The 24,603-nt window shown below is 35.6% G+C and overlaps 1 protein-coding gene across 1 annotated transcript; it reads right to left on the bottom strand.

Annotated features, from left to right (window-relative positions):
- Positions 1–1,905: 1,905 nt before the first annotated feature.
- Positions 1,906–23,010, bottom strand: TMEM184C (transmembrane protein 184C). The gene is made up of 10 exons (XM_007496257.3): positions 22,879–23,010; positions 14,050–14,180; positions 13,912–13,948; positions 10,283–10,488; positions 8,093–8,167; positions 6,815–6,908; positions 5,252–5,364; positions 3,528–3,627; positions 2,959–3,130; positions 1,906–2,690 (listed from the first exon to the last, which is right to left on the bottom strand). The coding sequence occupies exons 1-10, from the start codon at positions 22,993–22,995 to the stop codon at positions 2,425–2,427; spliced, it is 1,311 nt and encodes a 436-aa protein (XP_007496319.2). The 5' UTR covers positions 22,996–23,010; the 3' UTR covers positions 1,906–2,424.
- Positions 23,011–24,603: the final 1,593 nt, after the last annotated feature.

Raw genomic sequence — 24,603 nt, 5'->3', positions numbered from 1 at the left:
CAAAAAGCTAGTCGAAATAATCAACAATTTTAGCAAAGTTGTAAGATACAAAATAAACCCGCATAAGTCATCAGCATTTCTATATATCTCCAACCCATTTCAGCAGCAAGAATTAGAAAGAGAAATTTCATTTAAAGTCACTCGAGACAATATAAAATACTTGGGAATCTATCTGCCGAGATAAATACAGGAACTATATGAACACAACTACAAAACACTCTCCCACACAATTAAAACTAGATCTAAACAATTGGAAAAACATCGAGTGCTCATGGGTAGGATGAGCTAACATAATAAGAATGACCATCCTACCCAAATTAATTTACTTATTTAGTGCTATACCCATTGAACTACCAAAAAACTTTTTTGCCGAATTAGAAAAAAACATAACAACAAAAGATCAATGATACCCAGGGAAATCATGGGAAAAAAATGCAAAGGAAGGAGGCCTTGCAGTCCCAGATCTCAAACTATACTATAAAGCAGTGGTCATCAAAACAATTTGGTACTGGCTAAGAGACAGAAAGGAGGATCAGTGGAATTGACTTGGGGTAAATGACCTCAGCAAGACAGTCTATGATAAGCCCAAAGATTCCAGTTTTTGGGACCAAAACCCACTATTTGATAAAAACTGCTGGGAAAATTGGAAGACAGTATGGGAGAGATTAGGTTTGGATCAACATCTCACACCCTATACCAAGATAAACTCAGAATGGGTGAATGACCTGAATATAAAGAAGGAAACCATAAGCAAATTAGGCGAACACAGAATAGTATACTTGTCAGATCTTTAGGAAAGACTTTAAAACCAAGCAAGAGCTAGAAAAAAAATCACAAAATGTAAAATCAATAATTTTTATTATATCAAATTAAAAAGTTTTTGTACAAACAAAACTAATGCATCCAAAATTAAAAGGGAAGCAACACATTGGGAAACAATATTGTAAGGATCAAAAACTGGGAAAGACTATTGCTACTTTGATCAAGACAATTCTGTTGGTCTTTTGATATCATCTGCAGCATCAAGATTTGATTGACTATGAGTGAAGATTGAAACATTTGGCCATTTTTTCCCAACATGGCTAATATGGAAATATGATTTGCATGACTTCATATGTAAAATGGGTTATCATACTGCTTGCCTTCTCAATATGTGGAGGTGAAATAATTTTGAACTCAAAAAATAAAAAAGAATGCAAAATAATAAACTAAAAAATAGGATTCAATGGGTCCTTTTATAATTTATGTGGTAGGGATAGGATGTGAAGGAATGAACAATTATTTTTCCTACTGGAAAGAATAACCACATTTACAAGAATATAGAGGCTTAAATTATAAATATTTAAGATACAGTATTCTTATTTAAAACCTCCAAATATATGGCAAGTATGGCAGTCTATATCATCTCCAATAGCACTCATGACAACTTATTTACTTTTCTTTACAATATACTACTCTTGCCCTTCCCCACTGTTACATTTAGCTGATTGTTTTCATGTTATGATAATGAACAAACTGGTTTGCTTATAACTTGTATACCAGTGAGAGAAAATATTTTTCATTGCTACAATAACTTCTTTGATAAACTCTCAGTGATAATAGGAATGCCTCCTTTACTTTGATTCTGTATTACCCAATTTTTCATTTTAAATGTCTCCATTTCTCTATACTTGCTTGGTTTAACAGTTCTTGCTGATTACTGCTCCAAACAAGAATTCAAAACAACAGACTTCCTACCGTCAGTCTCCCTGTGCCAACACTGCAGCAGCCCCTGCTCTGGTCAAGTTAATTAGAGACTTGTTTTTCTCTAATTTCTAGTTCAGCTCCCCCTCTCCTCCCATACCATAACTGTGCTATAAATAATATATATTGTTTAATCTGAATAAAACAGTTGCAGACAACAAATAGGTTAGAAGTTTATTCTTTTATTGAATGGAATAAAATCTAGTGTTTAAATGTTATGTAAGTACAACCTACATAAGTAACCATTAACTTTAATTATGATTCAGCCGCACTAATTCATTTACCTAATTGTTTATGAAGTCCATTCTTCAGGTTAATTCAGCAGCATTCTATTCCATGCAGCAGGGGCAGAAAACATTGATTTTCAGTTCCATCTATTTGACAGAGCAGTTTAACATCCATTAACAGTTGCAGTTATTTTCTTATTTTTGCCATTTTCTGACATTGAGAATAAATCAAGTCTTAGGAAATTTAGACTGATTATTTGATATACAAAATATGCTCACCTCAGTTTTCAATTCGACTCTACCTTTATACACATCCTGGCTTTCCCTAACAATCCCTGTGCTCGAATTTTCCATTGCAGTTTAGTGTTGTCCCAAGCACAAAATTAATGAGTGATAAGACACCAGGTTATGAAATAACATGGCAGGACAGAAAAAATAGTATTTCTCTGAATGTTCAGGAGGCCACAGACTTATACCTAGGTGACGGTTCTTCATTTCCTCCTGTGATAGCACTGTATGTTTCATCAGGCATCTTAGAATCACTGGTAGGTGTAGTCTGTGGTGTTACAGTGTGGCCAAAACCTTGGTAGTGACCCAAGGGTGAAGATGGTATAGAAGCAACAGAAATCTGGTCTTGAGACGATGATAATAAACTTGTATTTTCGTTTTGTTCCTCATCAGAAAAAAACTTTTTAGTACGATGTCCCAATACGGTCCTTCCTTGAAAAGAAATGCAAAAGTCTCATGAGAACTTTTGTCATTTACAATTTGAATTGACAAATACAAAATAAGCGCTCTTTAAATATGCTAGAACTTCTCTATAAAAAGCTGATATGATAGGATTGTCTTCAGATAAGAATCCCTATTCCATTCTTGACTACAAAATTCTGGTCCACGATAAAGTCTTCCTAAGGTACTAGTAGAGACATTCAGTAACCTTCCTATTTAGGCAAATTAAAAGTGAATGCTCTTGTTGCCAAATACTTACCAACATTTCTTACTTGTTCAGATATGTCATCTCTAATGTCTGAAATGTCCCACATTGCAAGAAAGGAATCAAAGCACGAGCCTTCTTCTGCCTCCTGCACATAGGGTTTGTAGGAAAAGCTGTAGTGATGAGCAATAGCAGCAAAGAACATCTCAACACAGATAACGAAATCCTATAAAAGAGTAGAGACGTCAGCTACATTCTCCTCTCTATTTTGTAGCATCTATAGGCACAGTTCCAATTCTGGCAACTTACTACCCATGTGACCAAAGGCAGGTGATTCTACTCCTCTGAGCACCATCTTTCTCAATTGTAAAACAAAGGCCTTGCAATACATGACTTTCAAGGTTCCTTTGGTTCTAAATCTATAACTCTAAAATCTCGCACTGGAAGGGGATAGAGCTCATACTGACTCTAATGAAGAAACTAAAGACTAGATGTCAAAAGCAGAGATAGGCTTAAGGTTGAGACTGATTAGGAGGCCCCTATAGTACTCCAGGATAAGATAATGAAGATCTGAATGAGAAAGGACATCTGTGACTAGATCCAAGGGATGAGAGTTCACTTACTTGTAGACCTGTAGCCACAGCTTCTACTGTCTGCCATTCCCAGGTATGCTTTTCAGAAATAACACCAACTTTTACCAACAAGGCAATAATTGCTGCTTGCCTAAACAGAGCATATTTATAAAAAGGTAATCTTGGTCAGAAAGACTGAATCCAATGTTTGGTAAATGAAATTTAAAAATTACTCTCTCAATCACTAATATTTTACATTTCAGTTACATAGCAAAAAAATTTTTCAACCTTCATTTTCTTTAAGTTTAAGCCAAACTCACTTTCCCTTCCCTCCCTTCTCCCTGAGATGACAAGTAATCTGATACAGATTTTATATATGTAATATTGTAAAACACATTTCCATATTAGTCTTTTTGTGAAAGAGACCTTGAACAAATGAAAGAAAAATGAAGAAATAAAGTAAAATATAGTATGTCTCAGTCTGCAGTCAGACAAAATCAGTTCTTTCCCTGGAGACACATGGCATTTTTCATGAGTCTTTGAGGATTTTCTGGGATCATCATATTGCTAGGAATATCTAAGTAATCCATAAATGTGGTCATTACATAATATTGCTATTACTGGGTACAATGTTCTCCTGGTCTCTCTGTCTCTAACTCTTACGTTCTATCTTAGAATAAATACTATGTATTGGTTCCAAGGTAGAAGAGCCATAAGGACTAGGCTAATGGGTCTGAGGCCAGATTTGAGCCTAGGGTCTCCCATCTCTAGGTCTGCCTTTCAATCCACTGAGCTACCCAGTTGCCTTCTGGTTCTGCTCATTTCACTTTGTATCAGTTCATGCAAGTCTTTCCAAGTTTTTCTTAAATAACCTTTTCCCATCATTTCTTATAGCACAATAGTATTACACTATAATCATATACCACAAATTGTTTAGGCATTCCCCAATTGATGGACATCCCCTCAGTTTCCAATTCTTTGCCACAAAAAAAAAAAAAAGAGCTGCTATAAATATTTTTTGCACAAACAGGTTCTCTCTTTGGGAATCTTATCTAGTAGTGGTATTGCTGAATCAAATGTACAGTTTTAAAACTTTTTGGGCATAGTTCCAAATCACTCTCTAGAATGATTGGATCAGTTCACAACCCCGCTAGCAGTGAATTAGGGTCTCAATTAAACTATATTTTTAAATTGTCTTCACATTGTCATTTTATATCTTTTAAGACCAACAGGTAATTGGAAAGCTATGGCATACTAATCAGGTGCTATCCAGATAAGATGGTCAGTTGCTGTCATTGGTCCCTGAGGACCTGCTCCTTTAAAGAGAATTAAGACTTATGTTCATTCATCAAATCCACAAGGACATTTGGGAAACCAGGATAATAAAGCTTATACTATTTGCCTATCAGAATTATTTTTTAAAAAAGTGCTTTGTAAATATTAAAGCTCTATACAATATAAATGTTAATCTTTGATTAGTTAGTTTTCATGTTTTAAGTCTAATAGTTTTGATTAAATAAAAGGCACCTGATGGTAATGAACCATAAGTAAAGATACATTTATTATAATGGTGTATAATTCCATTGAGGGCAGAAATTGAATACAGAATTATAGGGCAAATATCATACATGCAAAGCAAATTACTGTTGTCATTATAAAGTGAAACATTTTGACCAATTCAACATAACTGGGCAAATTATTTTTTTCCCATTTATTTTTACCTAATAGTTATATTGCTTTTTCATAAATGAAAGTAGTAGAACAATAGTACTTACCAGAAGGAAACAAAAACAACCATCTTTACACAAAGAAATTTGCCAACAGGCTGAATTGGATTCAGTTCTTCCCTCAGCACTTTATAAAACAGCACAAGGCAATACATTGCAAACTACGGAAAAAAATATTTTGATACCTCAGTTTTTCTTAATTATATGTCATGTAAAAATTAAATTATAAAACTCTAATAAGAGGAGCATCTCTTATTACAACCTAGATAAATGAGGGAGGAGAGGAAAAGACAGTGGAGGAAAAAAGATAAAGTATATTGCTTTGGGAATTATTTCCCCAGGATTGAAGGATGTATTTATTTTAAATTTTGATTATCCATGAACTTTTAATGTTTTGCAATAATAAATATATTCTGCACAAAATATTAATAAAAGGACTGAGAATATTTTAATGCCCTCTTTAAAATATGCATGACCCCCCCCACCCCCACCCCCCCCCAGCCCCAAACCTATACCATATATCATAGAATCAATACTGTGTATTAGTAAGGGCTAGGCAATGGAGGTTAAGTGATTTGTCCAGGGTCATATAGCTAGGAAGTATCTGAGGCCAGGTCTGAACCCAGGACCTCCCATTTTAAGGCCTGGTTCTCCATCCAGTGAGCCCCCCTAGCTACACACAATATACATTCTTTTAAAAACCTAGCAAGCTCTGGAGAAAACATTATAAAGAAAACAATGATTATTCACTGAAGCAGACTCTTCAAAAGCTCTTCTATATACAACAGCGGAAATTAACAAATTCTCAGGAAACAAAGTAATGAATTTTATAGTACTCTATATTATAATTATTTGGTAAAAGATAATTTGAAAATAAACATAGTTCACAACAAAATGATGAAGGTGAAATATGACTGTAAAGTGAAGCTAAGCTGTAAAAAGCTGATTTATGGGGTAAGAGAAAATTAACAGTTATCAATGAACTATCTAATTTAGCAACTGAATGGCCTGACTACTTGAATTGGTAATTAATGTTTTTGTGCTGAAGTGCAAAATATTATGATACAATCTAATTAACTTCTTATAGCAGTACACACATTTATGTGTTCATTCTAAAGATAAGACAAAAATGTTTTTAGATATATTGTTTTTATTTTATCCAGTTCTTTAAAACTTATTATTTTTCATAATTTCCCTTTTAAAAATCCAAAAAATGTTAGGTAACATTTAATGTATAATTATTGTCATACTTCTGATAAATTCTCGACTGTTAAATCACCAAAAAACGAAGTTAAACATTTTCTTCCATTAACTGAGTGAATCCAAAGTTTCTCTCACTTTCAGTAGGATATACTTGCTTACCTCTCATACTGAACCACAGTGGTTCATATGCAATTGATAGGGAAGCAGGACACAGATTAAGATAAAGGCATCAAACCATTAACGGACTCTCAAATTTCCAATGAAGTTAGAAAATTAAGTTGGAAGGTGACAAAAAATTTACGCAACATTCTCAACCAGGTTTCTCTCCAACAATTTAATCACAGACTTTAAGTTTGAGTAATATCATTAATTATCAATAAAACAAAGAAAATCCATATCCTTACTTACCAGCTGTGAGACATTGTTGAATATAACTAAGTAAGTCCAAGCATTTTTAAAGCTAAAGTTCCCTTCATCATATACACCAAGCAGTTCACAGATTCTAAAAATGATTTAAAAGAAAGATTACATTTACAAATAATATTATCTCTGTTATATTTCAAGATCTTACAAATCAATATAAGTATTTTAAAATGCCATTTATTAAGAATACTTTAATATTCAAATTTGGATAAGTGGATTACAACAAAATCATCTAAAAAATGTTACAAGGAAACGTGTGTTCATTAAATTTAGCAGGAAGACGAAAATGAACAGAACCCCGGATACCTATGGTAACTAGGGCCAAGTAAAAAGACAATTGGCAAGTGCTTTTAAAATAAGATTCAAGTATTGGTGCAATGCCATCTTAAAAAGAAAAGAGTAGTCTGTTCTTATAGTTTTGTAAAAACCCTTACCTTCCACCTTATAATCAATACTGTGTATTGTTTTTAAGGCAGAAGAGTGGTAATGGCTAATAATGAGGGTTAAGTGACAGGATCACATTGCTAGGAAGTGTCTGAGGTCACATTTGAACCCAGGACCTCTTGTCTCTGGGCCTGGCTCTCAATCCACTAAGCTATTGGCTTGGATGCAAGGACAAAAGGGGCCAGCAAGCCCTCTCTTTGCAAGTTCATCTTTTTGTTCTCCCGTAGTATGTTGATTATTATTCTGGATACACTGGAAGGCAGGCAATAGAGCCTATTAATATTATTTACTACGTTAGCAAACCTAGAAAATAGTTTTAATGGGTAGCTGAAACTGTAAACTCTACTTACCCAAATGAAGTTTTAAGACCTAGCAAAGATAATAAATGGAATTTCTGCTGGTCAGTGGTATTAATTTTTGCCACTTTTACTCTTATAGTAAGTCCTGGAGATATAGAATTCTTTGAAGTTTGTGTGAAGTAAGCATTAAAAAAACTATCTTTTCTTTTTCAAACCATGCTAATTCTAGATATGTTTTCAGTTCTATCTCCTAATAGAATGTAAGTGCCTTGCTACTGGGCCCATTTCACTTTTGCTTGTTTCTAGTAGTTCTTTGCATGTTGGAGGTGCTAAACTGGACTTCCTTGTGTAATGCGAACTATTCAATATTTAATTTGCCTACTTGAAATTAGAATTTTCACAAGTTTTCTTAATGCCTATATTCTCCGCCCAAGTAACAACATATATTTAATTCCAACAAAAGCAAAAGGCAATCTAATAAAGTGCTTCCAAAATAGTCATTTCACACTTTCATACTTACAGGGCTATAATAGTTGTGAATGGTCTGACGACAGTATATTGCAACACACCGAGTTTGCATCTGAACAATAATACTCTGTAAAAGAAATGCAAATAATTCAATACTTTAACTGTTCTTCTGGGGATGATGATGATGATGTATGTGTGTATATGTAAAAATAGATAAAAGATGCTTCTTTTAACATTGTGTCTTAAAAGACATACATACTGGGGCACTTCTAAGATCATAACCATCATGAAAACCAAAGATTCACAATGATTGGCTTTGCACCATATTCAATAGTTCACCTCAAAAGATTCTGCTAAGTAGTTTTTTCCAGTAATAGCAACAGGCTGATATCAAACCATCCCCTCTAATCCTGTAGGAGATCAAGTATATAGATTTGCAAACTTAGGTCAGAGACACAGTGCATTGCTATGAGATTAAGTTTCAGAACTCAGATTTGTGGACTTGTTTACACAATGCAATAAACAACCCAATTAGCCCACATCATTCATTTCAGGAGAATTAAGTATCACTGACTGAATATGAGTTAACATAATCTAAAAAAAAAAAGGAAGAAATTATAGTTGAGGTTTCGTTTTGGCACACGAAATTAGAATGTTCTAATTCTGACATTTTAAATAATCTAATAGCATTAAGAAAATGTAATTGCCTCAAACAATATAGAAATTAATCATCTTGAGCATTTATATGCAATGTGTTAGGAGAAAGGTACATCTCCATAAAATTCTAGTTGTCTACCAATGACTTGCTGGCATTCATTACATTTGAAGTAAGATGGTAATCAAGGTTAACTTATACCTTCACATGATTCTCTGAGAGTGTATGCTCTGTGTAAATGTTTTCAAATATTGTAAATATGATTATTTCTATTAAAGGAGGGGAAGCAGTACAGATGATATAAATTAGCTTGGAAATATATCTTTATACTGAGATTCAGACTCCTATTATGAATATTTTTGGCTTACAAGAAAAAAAAAGTATAAAAAGGGTAATACTGATTTGAAAGATGCTTTAACTGTCCAATTTCACTCTCCTGTCCCTAATTTTACACTCTGTACTGATGGTCAATACAACCTTGCCAAATGGGGTAACTTCCTGCCTAAGAAAAGTTGTCCTTTCTGCCCTTAAAGTATTTGCCCATATCTTTCTGCACAGCACAGAAAAAAGGACTGTTTTTGGTTTTAAAAGCTTTCTTTCAAAGTTAGATTTATTAAAAAAGCTTCATTGAGATACAACCATAAAAAAATTAAATTTCATTATGGAAAATGAATAATTGTGTATATACTGAGGAAAAAAATAATCCTAACACCCTAATTGGTGTGTATTCATGATAAAAATCAACACTGGTAGATAAAGAATCTATATAAGTAGTTCAAACTATTCCAAACAAAAGAGCATCAGTTATTCATTATTATTATTATTATTAGATATAGAGTGTTAGTTACTCATACAGAGGTTTTTTTTTTAAGCTTCAAGATTTGTGATTTGATGACTCACTGTGTGTGTTTAGGAAGTTACACAGTAACTTAATTGTCTACCTCTAAGTAAGATGGTATATTTTTCAACTCCTGCACACTACTGAGGTCTTAGGAAAGGGAAGTGAAGAGAACCCAAGTTAAGCTAAATTTACCTTTCCTTTTCTTTTAAAAGCATTCACAAACAAAAACCCAGTTTTCTTAATGAATGATTTTAGTTATTATCTAGGTTAACTTCTGAAATACATACTAAAATGAAATGTCTAATTTCTCTTCCTTCACAATTTCAATTATTTTCATTGCTCATTGCAACCAAACTAGTTCAAGCCAGTATCATCTCATGCCTGGATCAAAGATTTAGAACCAAAAGGGACCTTAGTAATGACATAGTCCGTTTGTCATTTGGCAAATGAAGACACTAAGGTCCAATGCGTATCCAATGTCACATGCAGGCAATAAGTGGTACAGTCAGGATCAGACTGTAACATTTTTTCCCTTGCCGTTAGTTTCATTCCATTCAATTCATTTTGCATACCAATGCCATAGCAATGTTCCAAAAATACAGCTTTCTAACTAGACTGTAGTTTCCTCAACTGTAAATTCCTTGAATTCCACTGCCATAAGCCTCTGTACACCACTCCTACCAATTAGTAAAACCTAAGGACAGTAAGTTTTCAATATATATGAAGGTAAGAACAAACATACTTACTCTCCCATTGCCCATGCTGGACAGCAGCAGAAAGGAGGCAAATGTTTCTGCTGATCTTTGGCTTCAAGGATTAATACCAGGTTTGGATACCGATTAGTCAGATAATTGGAAAGGAATCCCATGAAACTGTATATGACATAGGCTTCATAGCATTCTCGGCAAGTATCCACATAGATTGCAATGGTGGGATATTTCAGAGCAATCCACTGTAAAAAAAAAAGATAAAATCATTTCACCCAAAATGATAGTGAATTAACATTCCAATTCACAGCATAAAGATGATGTTTCTTGTCATGAAATGTCTAAAATTACATCAGACATATTGTTGTTGGGCCTAATTAGCATTAACTTTCATTTGGTAAAAAGATCATGACCTGGGTTCAAATTCCAGGTGACAGTTGCTCACCATGGGATTTGGGGAAACTCAATCTTTCAGAATCCCCAAATCTTCATCTGTAAAATGGGGATATAATCTTTTCACAATTTCACAGGGTTGCTGTAAGGACAGCAATTCTGTAACTGTGAAGTGTTTTTTGTTAGGTCAGATCTTTGATAAGAGGTGAGTGGGAGAGAAAAAGAATAAGGAGACAAAATAAAATTAGAAATATGTATCTGAGAGTGGTTTGGGATTCTAACAAGGATAATCACAGGCCAATTTCTTTACCATTCAATCAGATGGTACAATGGTTCAAATGTGGATCATCTAAATGCAGCACTTACAAATGCTGTGACCGATTTGAAACAGCAAGAAAGGAAAAAGTAGTCATACCTCAATTTTGTGAGGAAAAACATTTTACACATATTAAAAGTAACAAAATGCATTATAATTAACCATGTTAAAAATGGGCATACTTAACTATTTAGAATACAATAAAAAATCCAGAAGTAAACAGACACATCTGACTCTACTCCACACATCTTCCAGCATGTAAAACCTGCATTCTCCCCAATACTAAATTGGGGTTTTCATTGAGTGTATGAGCCTTGAATGGTTAAGCAGTCTTGGGAGTAATGCTATTATTCCACAGTCAGTAGTAGAGTAGGGCTCCCTTATCTGTGGTTTTACTTATCTGAGCCCAACATCTTGGGGCAGGAAAGGATAGGAGGTCTGCCTCTGGTTTTTGCAATGGTCCTGCCCTCTCCAGCCTCAGTTATCTCTTCTGCTTTCACTTTCACTCACACCCACCCACCCACCCCTACTAGATAACTTCATGATTATACTATGACTGAGTCACTTTGGTTTTATCGAAGTTTTAGATGTATGTATTTCTCCACACACATGTATTGGAGAGGGGGATACATACTTTCACTCTCTTATATATAAAAAATATGTGGTTCCTCCCAAATGCAGGTGTTTGCTTATAGCTTCAGTTTCAGCCATCTACAGTAGGTCTTGGAATGTACTGCTTGTGAAGGTGGGGGCCCTACTGTACTCACTAGCTAGAAGATTTGTATGGTTCTTCCTTTTGAAAACATCTTCACAGGAATGGAAGCCAGAGGTGAGGCCCATCACAATAGTTGGCCTCTATCGTCTTTTTTAAAAACCTTACCTTCTATCTTAGAATCTATACTGTATATTGGTTCCAAGGCAGAAGAGCGGTAAGGGTTAGGCAATGTGGGCTAAGTGACTTGCCCAGGGTCACAAAGATAGGAGCTATGTAAGGTCAATTTTGAACCTAGAACTTCCTGTTTCTAGAGCTGGCTTTCATTTCAATTCATTGAGCCATGAACCTGCCCTTTGGCCTCTATCTTTTCAGTAAAACTGAAGGGCTAATTATCTGTTGTTACTGGGAGTTTGGAGTTTGGAGTATGCTTGTGTGGCTTGAGAAAAAGACCCAGTAGATTGGGCAGATGATATGTTCAATGAGCCAACAAGGACATGTGACAAGCACATGCTTACTTACCCCCCCCCCCCAGCTTCATTAAACAAGGCAATATCCAGAACAAGAGCAGACAGACCTCTATTTTCATCTGATGACATTGAGGGGTGTTTTGTTTAGCTCTTGAAACCATTTTTAGGAAGGAAAAATTGGAAGAACACTCAGAGGGGTGAATAGGATGAAGAGTCTCAGGGATTGAGCTGTAAGATAGCCCTACTGAAAAAGCCGGGAATGCTTGGTCTGGAGAAAAGAATACTTGGGTAGGGTGGAATGAAAAAGGGAGAATTCATAATCCTTTTCAAATATTTCAAGAGTTTTCATGTGGAAGATGGACAATTTGTTCTAGTTGGCCCCAGGGAGCAGAACTAGAAGTATCAGATGGAAATTACAAGGCAGATATTGGCTTAATATAAGAAAAACCTTAAATAATTAAAGCTCTCCAAAACTGGACTAACTTTCCCATCATTCAAGAATAAGAGTTACCTTTATGTCATGGATCTCCTTGGGTCCATCTAAGAATGATATTTTTAAATGCATAAAACATAATGATTACAAAAGAAATAAATTATATTGAAATAGTTAGCAAATGTTATTATTAAAAAAAAAAAAGTTCCTGGAATCCAGGATAAGCAGCCCTTGCTCTATCTCTGCAAGCTGAGGCTGAATGACTATATTATAGTAATGTATGTAGGAAGATTCTTGTTTAGGCAACAGGTTAGACTAAATGACCCCAGAGGTCCCTTTCCAACTTAAGATTCTATGACTTGGTAATTATCAAGATTAGCTTCTTGGATTTTTCATTTTTAATAATTCCCTCCTCTCACTGGTGAGGAAACAAACCTGACAATTATGCACACAGGCAGGCACGTGTGTGCACGTGTGCATACACACACAATATATATAAATATATACATGTTTATATTTAACATTTATTTTTAATAAATTATAAAACAAGGGAGAAAAGGTTAGAAAGGAAATGTGAATTTTTTACAGTGTTATTTGTACTGTTAAATTTTTATCTATACTAATAGAAGGCAACAATAGCAAGGAAAAAAGTATATTTGGTTTTCATAGCACTTAAAATCACATAACAGTTGTAAAAATTATGCCAGCGGGCTCCCAGGAAATGTAGTTTCCCTTTAGGGTAACAGATTTTCAATTATACACAGTGCTATAAGAATGACTATCTAGTTTCCATTCTGCCTCATTCTAATGCAACCCTTTATCTTGTCCAATGCTACCAACCCTATGCTGAGATTAAAAAGCAAAATAATTCACAAAGAATTAACTAAAGCAGTCCTTTCCTCTAAATTTGCTACTTTATATCATCCTGTCACAGAAAAGGAATTTTAAATTAAAACTTCCTTCAGCTTCTTCTATGCTAAACAAAAATTATGCTTATTTCAACAAGTACTTCAGATTTGGTAACAATGCTAATATATTGTCACCAAATACATGGTAATAAAAAAATTACCCATGGATAACCTGGTGAATGGTTGAAGGTTGACTGATTGCTGAATTTTCCCCAAATCAAACTAAAGATAATCTGTGTTACTGAATCAAAGTTCTGGAATTACTATTATTAATGATTTTTTCATTATGACATTTGACATGTCATGTGACAATTGACATTTCTTTGACTAATGACTTTGTCAAATTTATTTTAATGATGTAAAGTCTTCTGCAACTATAGTTGCTATATTAATATACAACTTTTCAAGAAACTAGGTAAAAAGGAAGCATACTTACACTATCTAAGCTGTATATGGGCACCATCCAAAGTATCCTATTTAGAAAGCAAAGAAAACAATTTAACAAATTTAATAAAATATTCAATGTATTCTTTAATTTTAATAATTTTAAAATTAAATCAGGTTAAGATATTACCTTATTATTGGCTTCTGGAGTTCTGGCTGAGTGTAATGCACCAAGTGTTGCAAAATCCCCCAGAAAGATATTGGTACAGTCATTAGTAAAAAGATTCCAGCAATAAACCATGCTTTTGTGTGTATCCCAACCTTTAAAAAAAATTTGCATAAATATCTCACTGTTACAAAACTAGTGAATAAAAAAGTATGCCTTTTTTGAATGAGTTTAATTTTTAATTCTAAAGTAATTTTTTTTGTCATGTAAGAACAAATCATTTCACAGACATGAATACTTTTGTTTCTTAAAAATAACAGAGGCATTTCAGTTAAGCTGGATATAAAGCTAATTCCCCTAAAGCAAAACATTTCCATTGGGAATATCCTTCCTAATATTTTATAAGAAAAGCCAAAGTGAAATCTCCTAAATGATTTTGGAGGGCAGCTTTTTTCCCCCTAGTAAAGGTCTATGGAGTTAATGCTATCCACCTATTCACTTTTTCTTTTTTTTTTTGTTCTTTTCCAACTTGGTTGTTGCAATGTGTTTCTTCTTATCCTTTTCATTCTTAAGAGTTTCTAAAATTATGAACCTTTCCTACTTACTGTTAGATATTGCAAAATGTTAAAATAATTAAGGTGTAATATTCTACTTTGCTAGTAGGAACCTTAATCTGTATGGTATAGCTGGTCTTGGAGCCTTGAAGGTCTGGGTAAAAGTTGTGCCTCCAACATATATTGATTACAGGACCCTGGGCAAATTATTTAACTTCTTAAGTGTCCTAGGTAACTCTTTATGACTCCAAGTTGGAGAAAAAGTGGTTTTAGTAAAGAGTTTAGTAGAGACTTTCTTTATATGGAAATTCTATACAACAATGAAATATTATATCATAGTTCTAGTCCCTATTTGCCCTAAATGTTACAACGTTCCTTCAGAGGAGAGGCCATTTTATCATGATTTCCCCCCCTTCCACAGTACACTGAATACAACAGGTAAGTAACACATGAATAATGAAAGAAGGCATCAAGTTACTACTCTTACTAATACAAGAAATTTAGAAAGAATACCAAAGGTCTTGACAAGTCCTCCAAATACTAATAATTCTGATCAGGACAAAAACCTTAAATACAATAAGCCCTATGAAACAAAGAAGACTTGGTGAATATTTTCTAATTTCTACCTTGGGGTTTAGAAAAAACTCTTTTTTTAGGTTTGAGAATGAAAAGATTACACTTAAAAGGCCAGAAGACCACAGTGTAATCTACATGGATCTGGTTCTAAAAGAGTACAACTTAAAAGTATTTCCCCATCACAAACATTTCACTTTTTAGATTATTTTTGTTTTAGTTTCTAAGAAAGCTTTGCACACAGTAGTTAATGTGAATTGACTATATAATTACTATTTTCCTATAAATGTCCAGGCTTTGGTTTTGGGCCAGAACATAACTTCTGGGTTCCCTATTCCAACTCCTTCATTTTATGTATGAGGAAACAGACCTCAAGAATAATCAAAGTCACAAAGGTAGTAAGTGGGAGATCTGGTATTAGAACTTCCAATGAACTTCATGACAAACTCTCTCCTCCATCCCCCACACGGGGGCTTTATAATAAGGAAAAAAGAATCTGATTCTATTTAGCTGTAATATTTGAGGCTCTTTAGCACCTCAATTTTGTTCCCTCTGCCAAAATGCAATAAAGGAGATGCTGGACTTGATGTATCAAAAGGTCCATTATCTCACTGCTGTGGACACTCCCAACAAAGTGAGATTGTAACCCTTTATGCCTGATTTGCTGTAACAAATCTTTCTGTATTGAATGCCTCCAAATTTAGCTAGGTGAGTCCTGGGACATACACATATACATATACAATATATTTCTAGGCTCATACTTGAAGTGTTTCCAGCTTGGCAGGATCTACCAGAGCTTAAGAGTCCGTCTGAAATACTTTCAAGAACCCAAGGTCATTTTCATGCCACAATAAAGTACTTGAATATGAATAGTATGTTAGCAGAAGAATTCGAATATAAAAACTTAATTTTTCAAAAGAAATTTTTATACTTACCTTGAGATGTAATAACTTCTAAGACTATGGGTTAGTTTTTGCTCTTCCCTAATGACTCCTTATCTCACACACCTCAAATCTATCCTAAACCTTTTTTTTCCCTCCTTTAGACTTCTACAAATCCCCTCCCTCCCTTCCCCCTCTCCCCTGAGGAGCTCACTTGTTACTTTAATATGAAAAGAAGTCTTTTGGTGAAGTCTTTCCTCTTTTATTATCTCAATAACCTATAGCATTTCCCACTCTCTATCCCAGTATCTGATTAAGTGGCCTTTCTCCTAGTGAGGTCAATGATCTTTATATGCCCTTATTCCCTATTCAGCAGATTGTCCACCCCCCTCCCCCTACCTTTCTGTCTCTCTCTATTGACTGGTTCCTTTCTTGGCACTTTCAAACATGTCCAAATCTTAGCATCAATAAAACCTTCACAAATATTCAACTATTTCCTCAAATTATCACTCTATATCTCTCCTCCCTTTTTGAGTCAAACTCCTAGAAAAAGCTGTCTGTACATTCTTTGCCTCCTGAAATGTCATGCAATTCCCATGCAGCAGATTCCAAGATCTAAACATTCAACCTCAGTCTGTCTCCTGAGCAGTAATATAATGCTCCTAATATAATGCTTATTCATCTGATCTCTGAATGGCTGAAAGGATTTTAAGGAGATGCAAACCACAGCAGTGTATTCAATTAATATTTAGAATTTAAATCAGTGGAGTTCTAAAATGCTTTTGAAAGAAATCATCTAAAATTGCTTTACAGTTTCTTATAATTATTGTTCTTTTGACCATCTGGAAATTCTCTCATTCCATATAAAGCAACCATCATTGAAAACATTCAAATACTTTTAAGCTAATATTTATGAATATGTTATTTTAAACTGCTTTACTTTTGTTACTGGAGCCTTAAAATTTTAGAGTCAAATTATGCTTAAGGATCTGTTTTTGCTTTAACATCATTACAAAACCATTTACAAAGCAAAAAAACTGATTAAATTGTAATTTTTTGCTTTCGGCTGTAATTAAATTATGTGATCACAAACATGCTTGTATTTTGTTGGTTCACATTATCATCATGCTCACCAATTAATTCAAGGGTGGGCAAACCACAGCCCAAGAAGGGACACCTGGCTCTTTTAATCTTTACGTGTGATCCTTAAAGCAAGCAGAGAGAAAAAAATGCCACCACAAATTGTCAATGTGTCCTCTGTAAGACCTAAAATGACATGGAACTAAGTAACCAACATATTTTATTTATCATAATAAAAAAATTAGGTATTAACATTTAGAGTTTCAGAGGGGAGAATCATAAGCAAACAATACTGTAAAATCCTGGATTCCATTTATTGGTCAGAATGGATATCCTTGAATTATTGCTCTGGGTGTGATTACACATGCAATCTTGCAATGGGGTGAGTAAAAAGCTATGGGTCTCATTCTGTGGAAAACAACACAATTTTTTTTTTTGCGCAACATGGCATGATCCAGCTCCAACACAGGCAAAGTTTCCCAGACACAACTTACACAACTGAAAAAGTACAATACATTAAAAGTGAACAAAGAAATGTGTTTGAGTGATTTATGTTGCAGCAATACTAGTTTATATAATTAAATGGCACTTCAAATCCGGCAGCACAGTTGGGAGAAAAGTCCCCTGAGGAATTAGAAATCCTGTAACAAGTTGACATCTTCAAAGCTTTTTTCTCTTATACAAATTCTTAGAGGTAGTTTTTATTTTCTTTTGGAAATATATTACACCAGGGGCAGCTAGATGTACCATAAGTAGCACTAGGCCTATTAGTCAAGAGGACATAGATTCAAACCTGGCCTCAGATATTTCCTAGCTATGTGACCCTGGGCAAATCACAACCCCATTTGCCTAATCTTTGCGCTATTGCCTTATCAATTTGTTACTAGGACAGAAAGGGTTAAAAAGAAACAAAACATTTCATTAATATTTTTTGAGATTAAGAATCTGATTCCATGACACTTAAATCTCTTAAACCATCGTACCCTAAAAGTGCCTTTCAGTACATTGCTTGCTTGGTAGCAACACTTTAATTATAGGGAGGACAGGGCTTGTGAACTAATGTGAACTTTTGTGCTTATTTTTGCCAGTCAACCTTGGAATATCACTTTTAGCAAAACTATGGTTGAAAATTGGCAAAAATAATTTTGGTTATGAACATGAATAAGTAATCTACAAAACTGCTATAGGATCAAAGGTCAGAAATTAATGTTATGCTGTTTCAGCAATGTATACACTGGGGATTTAACAAATCAATTTAAAATTTAAAAAAGTATAGTACTTAGGTGAATGTTTTAAAATTGCAAATGGTTTGTTTCACAAGTCAGTTGGAATATAAAACAATTTTATATTTGTTTTATATATATAATATATATATATAATATAATATAATAAAAATAAAACATTAGTGAATGTTGTTCCCAGGCTAACCAACAAAAACTTATTAGAACCCCAAACAGGACACTTCATTTCTCAGTCTTTGTGCTGGCTGTCTCTCATGCCTGAAATGTACTGTAGTCCCATCGCTGTCTCAGAATCCCCAGTCACCTTCAAAACTTAGCTCAAAGGTTTACTTTGTAATTTTAAGAGCTTTACTGGGTTAGTTTGAACAAAATTTTAAAAAAACTTAAAAAAAAATCAAATTTTAAAAAAACTTAAAAAAAAATCAAAATTTTCTATTTTACTTCTCATGATCTAGAAAGGATCTACTCTTTGGTCACGAAGTCTTCAATCTATAGTTGTAAGCAATTTTTTTCATGTTTCTCTAATTTGTTTATGTTGTGAATTTTTCTATTTAGGTCACATAACCATTTGGAGTTGGGTTGGGGGGAAATTATTTACATTACTTCCAAGGTACATAAAGAGTTGATTCAAATTTATTAAAAAAAAAAAAAGTAACTCCCAAATTGATAAAAGGTCTGAGGATATGAATAGGCAGTCCCCCAAAGAAAACCAGACTATTGATAAACACATGGAAAAATACTCCAACTCAGTATAGAGAACTGAAAATTAAAGCAACCCTGAGATTTATCTCACACCTATATGCATGGTAAAGGTGACAGAAAAGGAAAATGATAATCATTGGATGGGCTTATGGGAAAGGAGACACTGTTAGACCTTTAAATGGGCCAAATTATTAAACAGTACGAACCTTTTGATACCACAAGGCCTATACTTAGAAGACATCAAAGAAAAAGGGAAAAGTACTCTCTATTTTAAAAAAATGTATATAGAAGCTCTTTTCATGATGGCAAAAAAACTAGAAACTAAGGGATACCCATCAACTGGCCGAATAAGTTATGATAAATGAATGTAAGGAAGAACTACTGTGGTGTAAGAAATAAGGAAATAGATGATTTAAAAAAAAGACATGGGCTTGGGGATAACTAGGTGGCACAGTGGAGAGAAAGTCAGGTCTGGAAGTTGGGAGGGCCTGGATTAGAATTTGACTTCAGACACTTCCTAGCTATGTGACAATCCTGTTTGTCTAGCCTAGTTCTTCTGTCTTAAAGAGTTGTTACTAAGGCAGAAAGGGCTTTAAAAAAAAAAAAGGCATGGACTTATATGAACTGATGTTGAGTGGAACAAGCAGAATTGTTTCAGTCATGTCCAATTCTTCATTTGGGGTATTCTTGGCAAAGATACTGTAATGATTTGCCATGTCCTTCTACAGCTCATTTTACAGATGAGGAACTGAAGCAATAGAGTTTAGTGCCTAGCCCAGGGTCATACAGCTAGCATCTGTCTGAGGACAAGTTTGAACTCAGATCTCAACTCTAGCTCGAAGCTCTATCTACTATGCCACCTGGCTGCTCTAAGCAGATCAGAAGAAAAAATTTTTATTACAGCATTTTGAGAACACAAAGACTAATTAAGAAAATAAGCAGAACAAGGAGAACAATTTATACAGTAAAAATCACATTATAAAAACAAACTTTGTGAGAACAATGATCAATAATGCAATGACCACTCATGATTCCATAGGACCAGGTGATGAAATATACTATCCATTTACACAGAGGTGATGGATTGAGGATTTAGGATGAGACATATATGTTTTTGTATACAGTCACTGAGGAAATTGGTTTTGCTTGGCAATACATATTTGTTACAATAAATGGTTTTCTTTTCTTTTTCAATAAAGTAGTAGTTGGAGGGAGAGAATATAGATTTCTGTTCATTTTTAAAATGGGGTGATTGAAATGTCTGCCCTTTCAGATGAGGTCACTATATTATTAGTTTTACTTAAACTTAATTTGGTTACAAGAAACCTCTCATGATGTGAATCATTTATAAATGTAGTGTTAAAAAATAAACTAAATCAATAAAATGTAGAAGGGAGGAAAATGTCAGCTCAAGTGTCACCTTTCTTGAGTCTCTCTAGCTATGTATGTCCTCCCAACAAAATTACAAAATGTATTTATTTTGCATATACATATATATGTACATGTCTCCTCTAGAGTAGTGGCTATTTTATTTTTGTCTCTATACTCCCATACCTAACAGTATTTTTTTGGTTTTTGAATTTGAGAGATAAGGGGGACAGAATTAAGAGTGAGGCTCAAGAAATGACTGGGGAAGAGATGGAAGGGAGCAAAAGAACAGGTTTAAGTCTCCTTTTGAGGTTTGCTCAAGGTGGAATTATACATAAAAAAATATAGGCAGAGGCAGCTATGTGGCTCAATGGATAGAGAGCCAGAACTGGAGATAGGAGGTCCCATGTTCAACTCTGACCACAGACACTTCCCAGTTGTGACTCTGGGCAAGTCACTTAATGCCAGTTGCCTAGCCCTTACTGCTCTTAGAACCAATACTTAGTATTGATTCTAAGACAGAAGGCAAGGATAAAAAAACCAAAACATAGGCAACAATAAACTTGGAAAATGCAAAGTTGTTCAATACAAGTCCACTGCATTCAAACCCTCAATATTTTGATTGTTTCACAGAACTCCCATAACACCAGCAACAAATAAAAACCAAAACCAAAAAAGAACCTTGGGGTGAGTAGGGTGAATGGAAAGCCATTGGGCCTTTCATCCATAGCATGAATTTTCAAGTCAGGTATTCTTAACTTTAGGTATATCAACATTCCATAAAACAGAATTGGATGATATAAGAGAAAAGGAAAAAATACTCAAGTGGAAAAATGTGGAATCATAACTATTGAGCTCATCAGGCTTTTTTCAGAATATATATTTTTGCAATTTCTAGGCAATTACCTTCTGAAGAGCCAATTCCTACAATTTACTTATTTAAGGATACCACAGACTATAAATGGCATATACCTAAAGATATTCTGTTGGGCTTGTCTAAAAACTTCAATATCTCCATATGTTGATTATTTCCCATGTACTAGTTACTCAACACATAAGTAAAAAGGGAATGTTTGCATAAGCGTCTCAATTAAAAAGCATCAGAAGCCCATTACATTTACCGACAAAGACTGATGCATTTTATTAATGAGTAAAACTGGCAGTATGAAGTACAAGAAATTTATAGTAGGTTTAAAAACATTACTCTTTCCAGAATAATACACTATAAAGTTTTAAAATACAAGTGCTTTTCTTGCTGTGGTAAATCATCTTGCTTTTTAAAAGCTGATGGGGCAGTGTGGGGACCAATATAATAATCTTAAGACTTGGGTTGAAATTCTGACTCTGATATATAATATAGTTGTGTGACTCTTCAGGCCTCCAGGCCTTAAAGGCTATTAAGTTACATTAGATTTGGATGGAGTTGTTCCACCCAGAAAGTTGTTCTCTAAACTAATAAATTCACTTGTCTTGGGATAGAAGGGAAACTAAGCCTGCTCGGTTAGGCTGTAGCCAGCTTAGAACTTGATTTACTGGATAAACACATTTAAAGTTTTACTTTAAAGGATAATGACACTTAAATTGGAGTTGATGAAAAGATTAAGAGCTATCATTTCAAACCAGTTTAACTTTGAAAAGGTTACATAAGTTTTTACCTTAGGAACTTTCAGGTTCTTTAGAATTACTTTACTGATGTCATAATAAGGATGTGACATCAAAAAATATGTATAGAACTACAAGGACTATTTTGCAAAACCTTTGATAGGTAAGACCTAATTACCCTCTAAAGTAAAAAAAAAAGTTAAAATAATTGGAATCTTTTAATTTAAGAAGCTAAATGCATAACGTATTATAGATCGTTAATTTCACTTATTTTATGTAAATGTAGTAAACTCAATCTATGCATAAATACAAAATCATGTTGATAATTTTATTCCAGCAGCCACTTCCTAACATCTTCTGCTTAAGAAAACCATCCGAGTTAAAAATATCACACCCCGCCCCACCATTAAAAAAAAAGACAAATATTTGTTTCGGAAAATGGATCTTCCAGGGAAATGCACTGTTATGGAATGCTGTTTTTCTAGGCTTCTTCATATGCTCCCCTGATTGCATTTTTTTAAAAGACAACAAGGCAGGTAGGTTAAGGCTGCAATTCTCAAATCCAACACTAGAAGTGGAGTCAAGTCTTGAGTTCAAATCTTAAGCCCGTTATTTAAATGCATGAACTTGGGCAAATCTATACTCCTTATTGAGTGTTTCCTCACACATAAAATGATGAGTTCTTGCAATCGGACGACCTGCAAAGTCTCTTACAGGTCTAATTTATGATCCTATTGTCAACTGTCTTTGGAGCAGAGAGGTAAAAAGGCGGTGAAAAGATTACAATAGGAATGTCTTTCCCCTGTCGTCGTGGGCACCCAACATCGAAAGCATCCCAAGACGGATTCTTACCTCTAATTTTTGCAGCTCCCACACGCACAGGGGTAGAGAGACGACTAAGGCCACCAGGTAGAGAAACACCACGAGGGGCCGGATCCATCGCCTCCAGTTCCTCCAGGTGCAAGGCATGTTCTTATCAAAACCACCCCCGGGAAGGGAAAGACGGGCAGGGGTGGTGGGAAGGTGGAGGGGAATAGGGAGAGGTGGAAGAAGAGGAAGAGATGGGAAGGAGAGGTGGTGGAAAAAGAGAAGAGGAAACGAAGAAGAAGAAAAGGAGGAGCAGGGGGAGAAAAAGAGAAGCAGCCAGAGCCGGCTGTAGGCCAAGGGACCGGGCGCCCCTCCCGTCGCCCGCCCTCCCGGTCTCTCTGGGGCAGGGGCTCAGGTGGCAGTCAGAGGTGAGGAGGGGCGGCCGGGCTTTGCTTTGCTTTGCTTTGCTTTACTTTACCAAGAGCCGACGGTGGCTACAGACCCAGTGTGGCGGTTTCTGGGGCAGGAGATGCTCCTCCTCTTGAAGCTGCCGCGGCTCGCGTGGTTGGCCCGGCGCGGCTGCCGCCGCTCGCCCCGGTATCGCCCCAGCTCGGACGAACACGGCGGAGCCAACCGGGCCGGGCCAAGCCGCTGCCGCCCCCCGCCCTCCCCTCACCCGGCAGCCACCCCACGCTCTGCCTGCACCATGGCGACGGCGGAGGCGGCCTCAAGGAGCTGCCTCCACACGGCCGAGACCCGCAGCCCCTTCCTGGCCCTTCTCCACAAAACCTCCCAAGAACCAAAGCACTGTCCTCTCCAAACACACACACAAACACACCAAACCCCACAACAACTCCTGGATCGCTTCCGCTTCCGCCTGTGGCCATCCGAAGGCGTTGATTCGCTCTTCGGGGCCTAGCACGCCCCGCCTCATCCGGTCTATTAACCACGCTCTGATTGGGTGAGAGTGGAAGACGCCCTGTGGGGTTTGCGGTTGCGCAGTGCAAGACCGACGAGACTTGGTCCTCTCCTTGTCTCATTGGGTTCTTGGAGGGAGGAAGGAGAAAGGAGGGAAGGATGGAGAAAAGTCCTGTGAATCTGAGGCAGGATGCAGCTTTTCTTCACTGCAGCCCTCTCCCATTTCATTCTCAATAGAGGACTCCCAGACTAGGACTGTAGTAGGCGGGCTGGACATAATATTTGCGTGGGGAAGGGCAGCGGCTGAAACACACCCTCGCATCTCATCTGGAAGGGACCTCAGAGGGAGGGAGCTTGATGCTTGGCACATAATAGTGTTTAATAAATGTTCACTATTGATTGGATAAAGTGGTAGACCTAAAAGTCTCAAGAAGAGTTGGTTTCAAATCCCTCTTATGACATTTGTCTGTTTCGACATCAGGCAAATTTTTTTACCTCTCCGAAATAGTTTCCTCAGCTGTTAAGTGAGGATAATTAATAACAACAACAGGTACTTGTATCTTGTCTCACGGGATTGGTGTGTGTCTCAAGTGGGGAAGTGTGTTAAAGTTTTTTGCAAACTTTAAAGCAGAGGTTCTTAACCTTAGGGACTAGAATCTGTGGAAAAATTTCACGGTATCTACAAATTTGGATCAGAAAAAAATTATATATTTCCCCTGATCTCAAATTTAAATTTACAATTCCTTATTATGAGTTTAAAACATCTATTATTTTGAGAAGGGCCCCATAGGTTTCACCATACTGCCAGATAAGACCAAACCAAAAAAAGTTAAGAACCCAAGCTTTAAAGGG

This window comes from Monodelphis domestica, chromosome 6 (assembly GCF_027887165.1).
Source record: "Monodelphis domestica isolate mMonDom1 chromosome 6, mMonDom1.pri, whole genome shotgun sequence".
Classification (NCBI taxonomy): Eukaryota; Metazoa; Chordata; class Mammalia; order Didelphimorphia; family Didelphidae; genus Monodelphis; species Monodelphis domestica.
Note: the sequence above shows the minus strand (reverse complement) of the source record. Positions and strands in the feature narration are given on the sequence as shown.

Excerpts from the sequence above, each read along its gene's own strand:
- TMEM184C (XM_007496257.3), bottom strand. The coding sequence starts at position 22,995 with ATGCCTTGCACCTGGAGGAACTGGAGGCGATGGATCCGGCCCCTCGTG. Across the intron at positions 6,909-8,092 it reads TTCACAACTATTATAGCCCT|AATCTGTGAACTGCTTGGTG; the intron begins GTAAGTATGAAA and ends AATCATTTTTAG. Across the intron at positions 3,131-3,527 it reads CTGTGGCTACAGGTCTACAA|GATTTCGTTATCTGTGTTGA; the intron begins GTAAGTGAACTC and ends ACTCTTTTATAG.